Source organism: Centropristis striata, chromosome 16 (assembly GCF_030273125.1).
Source record: "Centropristis striata isolate RG_2023a ecotype Rhode Island chromosome 16, C.striata_1.0, whole genome shotgun sequence".
NCBI classification, from domain to species: Eukaryota; Metazoa; Chordata; class Actinopteri; order Perciformes; family Serranidae; genus Centropristis; species Centropristis striata.
This window is the reverse complement of record NC_081532.1, coordinates 22,775,205-22,785,656: the sequence shown is the minus strand read 5'-3', so window position 1 is coordinate 22,785,656 and position 10,452 is coordinate 22,775,205. Positions and strand designations below refer to the sequence as shown.

The following is a 10,452-nucleotide window of genomic DNA, read 5'->3' as shown; positions in this document are numbered from 1 at the left end:
CATGTCGGTGAACGCAAACAGCATCTGGAATCTCCATGGTCACAGAGCTGGGAAGCACCCAGCACCTTTGATCTTGAGTGCGGAGGTGGAAGCTAAGTCATGTGTGAGGCAGCAGGACTGGTAAGAGTTTGGCTGTGAGCTGTCTGGCAAAGATTCTGGTTTGCGGGTTAGTGATCCGGGCTGGCCCCAGACATGTGCTGGCAGACCTCGGGCTGTACTGAAACCACCCAGCGTTTTTGGCTCTCACAGGCTAACTGCTGCACTCTGTGTGCCTACAGTTCCTGCGCCTCATCTTGGGGGCATGCAGTATCCCTGTAAGGTGCCACAGAGCTCTGAAGGGTCACAAGATGTCATATGGATATGAATATTTCAGAGGGATATATATATATATCCTTTGCAGCAGGATTCATTTATTCACTTTTATACACAATCAAGCCACATCATTACAGGATTTAATCATAAGCATATGATACACTTACAAAAACATCTTTACATAAGTACAAATCTATCTAACATAGTGTTTTCTTTATTGGACAGAAGAGAGAGAACTGGGTGATATCTTTTTCACAGGAAATAATTTAGAAATCTGCCTTTATTGGCAAATCATTTATTAACAGTTAAACTGTCCCACTCCCACTTGGCGATCATTAGTTAATGGCAAACAATATAGGAAAAAAAAGTCTTATAAAATCGCTGGAATGTAGTTCAGTATCCCCTGCAATTGGTGACCTGTCATCTATTGAGGGTAATCTGAAGCCTAACGTGTGGGATAATAAAGAAAAGGCTGATTTTATAGATGTTAATGGATTGATTGTAGAGCAGAGAACCAAAGTTCTTCATCACAATTCATTCATCCTTTTAAAGGCTTCTCAAGGCATTTTGTCACAGTCAACACTTGCACCATGACCGATCACTGCGTCTCCTTGTGCAGGCACCACACCAGCGTCTGTCCCACCCCCGTCATTGTCAGCACACGGAAGCCGATCTTCTCCAGTTTGTCCAGAACCAGGCGAGGTGGGTCGTCCACATGGTACTCGGAACTAAAAGAGCATAAACACATCGCCATTGTACTTTCCACAGATGTGGGATTTCTCTGTCTTTCAGTAAACTTTGCTTGGAAAGTAGAATGCTGTTAATTGTTCTAGTGCTTGTTCACTTCCTTCCACACCTTGGTTCATTTCCCAGCAGCATTTGAATCACATTGCCAATGACAACACTTCCATGATCTGTATTCCATCAGCTTGAATGGTTTATTCTAAATCTGCAAAGCAGAAGCCTTCCTTAACCATATTGGGAGTCCCCCCCCCCCCCCCCCCCCCCCATGTGACCTGATCTCAGCTCTGTCGTCAATATGTACACGTTAACTGCCAAAATGAAAGAAACACCAGTGTTAAGTGCCTAAATATGGAAATATGGCCCAGTGTGAGCACATTACAGTACACCGGGGGGGCGATTCTGCACAAGTGTGCAGCGCTCTGCATCGGAGCAATGCCATTTACTCTTTACTATTCCCTGTGTGTGAGATGGTGGTGGACTTTTAAGTCTTGGTGCTTTTGTGAATGGCGCCTTGGGTCGAACTATGCCTCCAAATGTCTTTTAGTAGGATGCAAGTTGCCTGCCACACTTGCATCCTACTAAAATAACTGACTGTGGGGCATATACCTCTAAAGCTAAGTCCTTGCAAGGCAGTGGGCCTGGTTCGCATCTTGACCACTATCAATAAAGCAATAATAATACTAGTAATAATAACAACAGTCTCCTTACAATACTTACAAATTGTTTCCCAGCATGGTTGTTTTCCGTGCTCCCAGGTAATTCATAACAGCTGGATCAGAGTATTCATCTCCCACATTTGTTGGACCATTCTCCTGTAAGAAGTAATTAAATGCATTAACAATACATTTAATAGTATGCTCAAGATTGATTGAAAAAAATGATTTATTTGCAAAAACAATGTGTTATTTGGGCAGCTCCATATAACTGGCTACACCTGCAGCCCTCTGGCAGGTGCGGATCATAATCTCCATAAACTGCACGGACTAAAAATAGATCATCAGATACTCAAGAGGCTATAGACTTAGCCTGCTCGAGTCGTGCACAAATGAATGCGCAACAAGAGGCTGACAACTGGGCAACATGTGCTTTTCATTTAGGGCACCATAGCAACAATAAAAAAAATCACAACCATACGCACGTTGCTTGCTCCGCTTGTAGCCTTGGCTGTTTGTTGTTTTCCAGCATGCAGAATATTACAGGCCACTGCATAACTGTAATCTGCAAGTGGTGACCTTGATTGATTAGCAGTGCGCGCTATGTTTCTCTGCCAAATAAACAAATCCCTCCAACCCCAGCCCGAGCGCGTCTCTTCTAAAAGCACGACACGAGTCATTTACAGACGCAAGATACACACCAGTCGGATCTGCGTACTGATGAACATGTAAGGCATCCTTGCTCCCTGACGACGGACCGCTAATCCTCTGGGAATGACTGGCTTCTTCACAGATGCGACTGTCCCCTCTCCAAACTTGCGCTTCTGCCCACAGCTCTTTGCGGAATGCGGAAAACACCCACCGCGGCGGACCAATCACAGAGCACTTCCCAGCATCTGTCAACAGTTGCTTGCTCAGTGCATGAAGTCTTGCTCAACTGATGTGATCAGTTGTTTGTTGACATGGGAAATGTTGGCCATTGTGAATGTACCAGAGGAAATGCATTATATGCAGAGACAAAGTTCAGGATTATACAATGCAACATCTCACCGTTCTGTGGCTGGGCAAAGTGTAGAAAGTTAATCAAATAGTTTCACCTGGATTTTACTCATTGTGGCCTTGTTATTGTATTCACTGCAATAAATCCTGCAGCTCTATGCAATCAGCACAATCATGTCTAGAAGTAGGAACAACTCAAATTGTATTTTGTGCAGAATAACTCACTTATAATTACATAAATCATAAAAATGAAAAAAAGCGTGTTGAATTTCTCTGATAAATCATGTTTTAAACATTGGAATACAATTTAATTTATATATACAACACTTTTTCAAGTCCCCACAAGTGTCAAGACTATGCTATACATATTGAGCTATTTGCATTTTTATAACCTCTACTTAAACCTCCATCCTGTCCTCTCCTCTCTGCTCTGTGTAAACAGATTTTCAGTGAATATTAGTCACGTGACCGTTCGTCTCAGCAGAATCAATCATGGCTTCACAGTGTCGCTGAGGAGCAGAATTTAATGTTTTTAACAGGATCTAGTTATTCCAAACGCTTTGTTTTTGGCAACGTTTTAAATGAGACATGTAGGTTAAAGTGATTTTGACAGGTTCAAATTCTGATCTTGATCTAGTTTTTTAAATTTCTTTCTACTATAAACTATAAAGGTAATGTTTGGCAATTTTTTAAGGAAAACATGCGTTGACTACCATTTCTATAATGCATTGTAAACTTACTTATAATGCATTATAATCTGCTTATAGCATGGTATAATTATAAGCACTCATAAATATACAAAAAGCTTCATAGCAAAAATTGTAAAACAAAGTATTTTATAATAACTTATAATGTCAAATATAATACTTAATATTTTCTATTAACTAACAGGCATTGTTTTTTTAAGGCTCCTATAATTTGCATGGTTGTAACACATTCTAATATTTTTTTATCATGCATTATAATTACTGTAATAATGCATCATAATGTTAATATAGGGGTCAGGGTAGGGCATTAGGCAGAACCTGACCCTGTTATAATGTTTATAATGCATTATAGACGTGCCATGAGTGACCAGCAGTTATAAAGTATTATGATACTTATAATAACCTCTAATGTGCTATGATTATTGTTATAAGGCATATGGGCATTTATGAGCACTTCTAGCTATAATTATACAGCGCTGTTAGCAGATTATAATACATTATGAATATGTTATAATGCTTTATAGGCACAGGCTTTATAAAAAGGGCTACCATTGCTTCATAACTTCACAAGGATTCAGTTTCCGCATAATACAAGTACATTTGTGTGCATGCATGTATCCCAGTGAGCCCACACCGTCTGGAACTCTAATTTCCTCCTCAGGGATTTATTAATTTCCGCCTCAGCGCAACAATAATAATTTTGGATCAGTCCTTTGACTGGGGGGAAATGAAAGACACGGACCCAAGGCAAACAACAATGGCGAGGACTTTGATAAAATCAGCAATATGAATGTAATGTCCCACTGATGTCAGAGGAGCCCGACGGACATTCAGCTAAGCCTTGCATGTCATGCTCAGTGGGAAGGGTAATTTAAAGCCTGATCGCAGCTTGATGTTGTGATGGTCGGCAGGCAAGAGTCTGTGCAGCAGAACCCTGCACCGCAATCACTGCTGAACACATAATCCTCACCAAGTGCTTAGATAAGATGTTTTCAGTTGAGATTTTATCATCCATTGTTGGTGCATTTGACACAGCTCTGCATTGTGAGAATGCACGGATTGTTTGTTTACTGTCGTTTCATAAATGATCTGAATTCTGTAGCCCCTTCACTCAGAGGGACACAGGTGCTTGGTGAGGATTGCTGAGAAGATTGCCATCTACTGGCTTCCAAGATCATTGTCACCCAGTTTGTAGTGCCTGTCTTTTATGATTTTTTTCTTCCACATCTTTCAAAAATACTGAGGATTTAAATGAATAACAGCTGTCCTGCTGCTTTACTCTTTGTAAAACAGCCACTTGTTGATTTTCATGTTATTGTTTTGGCTCTCAGTAGTGTATGAGATGAATGAGCTTCCATGTGAATCCTCCATGGTGTGAAAAAAGAAAGGGGTGTTCCTCTGGCATCTCTTTTTTCCTCCTATTTTATCTGTCCCTACTAACCTGAGACCTACTTCAGGAAAGAAAACAGGAAAGCAGCAGGGTTGTCGCCAAGGCCCCAAAAATAAACCAGAAAACCCCCTCTCTGGCCAAAAGAACACTCTCCCCAAACATGTTCCTACCCGAGCCACTTCCTGGACTCCCGCAGTGTCTTCCTGCGCCGGCTCATCTGCTGCTGGTTATTGGAGTGAAGGGTCACCTCTTCTGTGACCTGTGGTGACAGTAGAGCACATCCCCGGTGGGTCCACAGGAAGCAGTTTGATCTTTTGATGAGGCCTTTGCCTTCACCTTCACAGCTAAAGTGTGATGGCCTGGTGCAGTAACGCTTCCGTCAAATGAGCAACTAGTGCCATCAAAAATGTTGTGCAACTAAAGAAATAAAACCCCATTGAGTCCAACATGTACATTTCTTTCTTTCTCTGCGCTATAGTCATAAAAATAAAAACAACCACAAAGATACACAAAACAAGTACAAGACAGAATGTCCTCAAAAATAGAGACACATAACAAATAGAAAAAGGGCCAACACGACCAGAAACAAAAATAACTACAAAAAAATCAAAAAGGGACCAAGAGAGAGAGAGAGAGACTCAGTGGCTATTAAAAGGTGCAAAAAAACCCCATAAAGCAACACAAAAGAACCATAAAGCAACACAAAACAACAACAAAGAAACTCAAAACAACTAAAAAGAAACTCAAAACAGCAAGAATAAGACCAAAACAACTACAAAGTGACAGAAAACCAGTACAAAAAGACCAAAACAATTCTAAAGTGACTTAAAAAATCAGCAAAGAAACACAAAACAACCATAAAGGGGGCAAAACAACCTCAGACATGCATTACTACAAAAAGACAGATATAAAAGAAACACAAAAAAACTGCAAAGAGACACAACAAATGTGAAGTGATAACAACAGCTGCAAAGACACTCACCACTACTACGAAAAGGGCCAAAACAGCCACAAAGATACAGAAAAACAACCACTAAAAGACACGTAACAAATACCAAAAGGGCCAACACAACCACAAACTAAATTAGACTCACAATGGCTATTAAGAGGGGCAAAACAACCACAAGGAGACACAAACCAACAACAAAGAAACTCAAAATAACTACAAGGAGATACAAAAACAATGACAAAGTGACACAAAACTACAAAGTCCAAAGAGACAGACCAAAACAATTCTAAAGTTACATAAACAATTCAGCAAAGAGACATAAAAACCCATAGAGATGCTTAACAAGTACAATAAAAAACACGTTTTGCATGTAGAAAGCGAAAAACAACTTTTAAACGGTATTCTACACAGGTTAACCTATTCAACATGTGGTATAGAAAAACAGAAACATTCTCAAATCAACACAATGTCTAATGCTCAAAATGTCAGACGTCCCACACGCAGCATCAGGCTCTCTGTGATAAATGTGTCTGACGGATTTACTTGCTGTGAATGTGTATGGGTGAAGGCCTGCACCAGATCGCTGTGCTGCTAAAGCAATCGCATTAAATCACAGAGTGGGGGACTGAACGGCAATGCATTATACAGCAGGCAGTGTGTGTATATGATGATTTACTGGAGGTGTATGTTGTAAGTAATATTCCATTATTCAGCAGAGAGATTTAAACTGTGGGAGAGCAGAGACAACAGGCAGCTCTCTGATAGATTGGGTGTTAGGGTTACACTCTGAATAGGTTTACATCTGCTTAATTGTGATGAATCACTGGGTTGGTGAGGCACATTTTCCTGCATTTATACTTGTGTGAGTCTGCATCTGTCTGTGCAGAGCCGAGGAGCTTCACAGTCCCTCCTCTGCAAGATCTGAGAGATACATCACTGACCTCCTTTCCTTCGCTGTTTTCCAGATTACACCCAGCAGCTTACATAAAGTGTCTCCAAGCTGCCGAGATATTACCCAGCAGCCCGAGCAAGGTTACATTTTCCTTCCCTCCTCCTCTCTTTGTCTCTTCTTTTCACCCCACCTCACCTCTCTTCCTACTTCTTCATGCTGCGCTCACTGATAGATGACACTGCCGGCTTTAGGAATTACACAACACATCTCGAGCGCTGTCACCAGGTTAACATTTTGTTGAGAAACACCAGGATGCGGTTTCGGCGGTTGTGCATACTGGAAGGCTTTGTTTAGGGAGACTTTCTCTCAGTGATTAAGAATAATGTCATCACTAGTTTGGAACGACACATTGTTACACACTGCGTCTTTCCTTTCACCACCTCGACTCAGGGCCTGATTTTGTGCAGGGAGCATGTCTCTCTATGGGCGCCTACAACTGGGATCGATTGGACTATTAGTAACAGGAAACAACATGATGCGTAATAAACACAGAGGAACAGAGGAGAGATTTAAGACAGCTTGAATGTATCCACTATATAGCCCAGTTTGTTTGTCAGCATTCCTCATCCTCATCTGTGTTGCATTCCAGTGAGTTTGACCACAGTAATGTTCTTTTAGGAGACAAAGACGACTCCCGATGCCTAAGTGGGACAGAAAATAATAGACAGGAACAATTATCATCTTCGTCAGCTGTGGCCGCTATTGTTTTCACCTTGCAAGTCTGTGTGTGTGTGTCGTCATGGTGAAATGTACAGTACCAGTCAAAGTTTGGACACACATTCTCATTCTTTTTATTTTTATTATATTTTCTAAAAAAATAATAATATGACACTGATTTTGATCTCAATCAAGATCAAAATCAAAATCAGTGTCATATTATCATTTTTTTGTTTATTTTTTTCTTGTTATAAATATACGAAGACATACAGTACTGTGTCTTAGTCAGGTGTGAAAAAATGCCTGGAAGAATTGATGCTGGTTTGAAGGCAAAGGGTGGTGACACCAAATATTGATTTCATTTAGATTTGTTCTTTGATTTGTTAATTGATAATAAAAAAAAAGATTAACATTTCTATTTTTTAACCATTCTTATTTTTCACCTGACTAAGACTTTTGCACAGTGTTGTACATACAGATTATATGCCACCCCCGACAAAATAAGTAGATGCATGGATTAAAGAGTTGCATACATTAAAATAAAAGTACAGCAAGAAAGGGCTGGATGCAGCAAATTCAGATAATGTAATATGGTAAATGGACTGCACTTATTTATTGCTTTTATCCAAAGCGCTTTACACTACAGACTGCGCTCATTCACCTGTTCACACACATTCAATTCATTCACACACCGATGAACTCAGCATCAGGAGCAATTTGGGGTTCAGTATCTTGCTCAAGGATACTTTGACATGTAGGCTGCCATGGTCAGGGATTGAATCACCAACCTTCTGATCAGTGGGCGACCACTCTACCAACCGAGCCATATCCAATTCCAACAACTTAGATTTCAATAACATATAAAGGAAGACATTTTTAAAAAATAAAACAAAAGCAAAGCAAAAGAGAAAAAAGCTGTTATAATCAGTAATACGATAAAATAGAAAATAAAAATAAAATAGAATAAGATCAAAATAAATTAAGAAATAGAAATATTTATATTATGTATTGAGGAGAAACTGTCTCTAGTTCTCAGGGTCAATCAGATGAAATGGTGGTTGTGATTCTCATGTAACTCAATTTCCTCTTCTACATATGTAAGAAATGGTTAGTGACAATATAAAGTTATGATTGAAACATCAGATACATCCATACATTATTCACTTTTTCAAAACATGATTAACTTAATCATACTCAAACCTTTGTCGTTCAGACATTAGGTATTCAGGCTTACTTATAATGTAAATGTCAAAGCTCTGGTGAAGAATATTTTTCCCATGTGCTGAAAGAACTCTCTGTTCTTCAGGATTTTGCCCAGCTTTCTAATAATCTCAACTATCCCTTTTTAAAGACCCCATCCTGCTGCCACTTTTCAGCTTATTCATTAACTTTTATAATCCTCTCATTACCAGATCATAAAAAGGTTTATTGCCATATGTTTGTTTAAGTATCCTTGTTTAAGTATCCTTAAGAGACTTGAAGACTTGATCAATTATGGCTCAAATTTAGTATATTAAACAGTAGTTCAATGCACATTTGTTGCGGAATTACTTTATATACACAGTTAACATCTCTTTTTTATATGATGTTTTTAGATTTGAGGTATATGTTTTTGAGTTATGAATCAGTTATGCTCTGATTTAATCAGTGGTCTCTGATATTTGCATTGCTAGAGAGGGAGTTAAAGCTTCAGGCCTTGAATAAATGATCAAAATAGTAATTTTATCTCTTCCCAGGTGTGTTAAAATCAACATACATTATCTCAGTGCACTGTAAAATCATGTAATCGAATAAAATGTGAATAAAGACAAAATACATTAACCCTTCGTTTTCCAAGCCTTTTCAGTTTTTTTGTTGTTGCTCTTTTTACAGTTTATTCACTGTGGCCTTGTGACTATATATATATATATATATATATATAATATAAAGTCCTGTAACTCTATGGAATCAGCACAATCATGGCTACGTGTCTTTTGTGCAGAATACCACAGATATAATGACATACATAATAAAGAAAGAGAAACCACAAGTTTAATTTCTCTTTTTTAAAGTTTGAATAAATTGGAATTAGTATGTGCAACACTTTCCCAAGGGCCCACAAGTGTCATGAATATATTATCTCCTGTCCTCTCCTCTCTGATCTGTGTAAACAGATTTTCAGTGAATATTTGTCACGTGACCGTTGGTCTCAGCAGAATCAATCATGTCTTCACAGTGTCGCTGAGGAACAGAATTTAATGTTCTTAACAGGATCTGGTTATTCCAAACACCTTATTTTTGGTTTTAAATGTAGAATAAATTGATTTTGATATAAATTAAATAAATCCAAATTTTGGGCTTCATTTGTTTACTTTTCACACAAATGTTTGTTACCAATGATCCAAGGACCTAAGGTTCAAGAACTGTTGGAAAGTTGAAATATATGACGATAATGCCAGTTTTTAAAGTTTCTTTCTACGATAAACAATGAATTTTAGAGAATTTCTTGAGTCCATATGTAGGAAAACAAAGGTTTATCTGTTTAAACCTTTTTTTGTTGAATAGGTGTGAAGAAGGATTAGCAAATTCTAACATTCTGTTTTATAAACATTTTACACAATGTCCCAACTTTTTGTGAATCAGGGTTGTAGTAAATACAGGGAGATGAATAAAAAAGTCTGAAAGAGATGGATAATTGCACAGAGTTAGAGGAATGACAACATGGATACATGCCTCTCGGACTGAGTCACATCATGATTCCCATCAGGCCTGTGGTTATTATCATGTTTTTTATTATATGTTGCAGCATGTGGTTGTTGTTTATGAACAAGTCCGGCAGAGGTAATCTGCTCAGTGTATCGCCGCAGCTCCGTTACACAAGGAATGGCTGCTCCTAGAAAAACAACTACGACAATGAGCTTGGCAGGAGCGAAGGGACAGCTTGACTTTGTTTAACACAACAGCGAGACTGCACAATAGCTGCCCTGCATCATACAGGGGAGCTCCGAGAAGTCGGTTTACACTGAAAATGTCTCAGGCGCCGTGTGATGTGCATTATGATGACATTTTAAAAAGCAGCTGGTTAGCGTAGCACTTAATATCGCCGTCTT

General features: G+C 39.0%; 1 protein-coding gene across 1 annotated transcript; it reads right to left on the bottom strand.

Moving 5' to 3' along the window:
- Positions 1-378: 378 nt before the first annotated feature.
- Positions 379-2,569, bottom strand: gchfr (GTP cyclohydrolase I feedback regulator). The gene is made up of 3 exons (XM_059353961.1): positions 2,411-2,569; positions 1,774-1,868; positions 379-1,040 (listed from the first exon to the last, which is right to left on the bottom strand). The coding sequence occupies exons 1-3, from the start codon at positions 2,444-2,446 to the stop codon at positions 911-913; spliced, it is 261 nt and encodes an 86-aa protein (XP_059209944.1). The 5' UTR covers positions 2,447-2,569; the 3' UTR covers positions 379-910.
- Between the last annotated feature and the right edge of the window lie 7,883 nt (positions 2,570-10,452).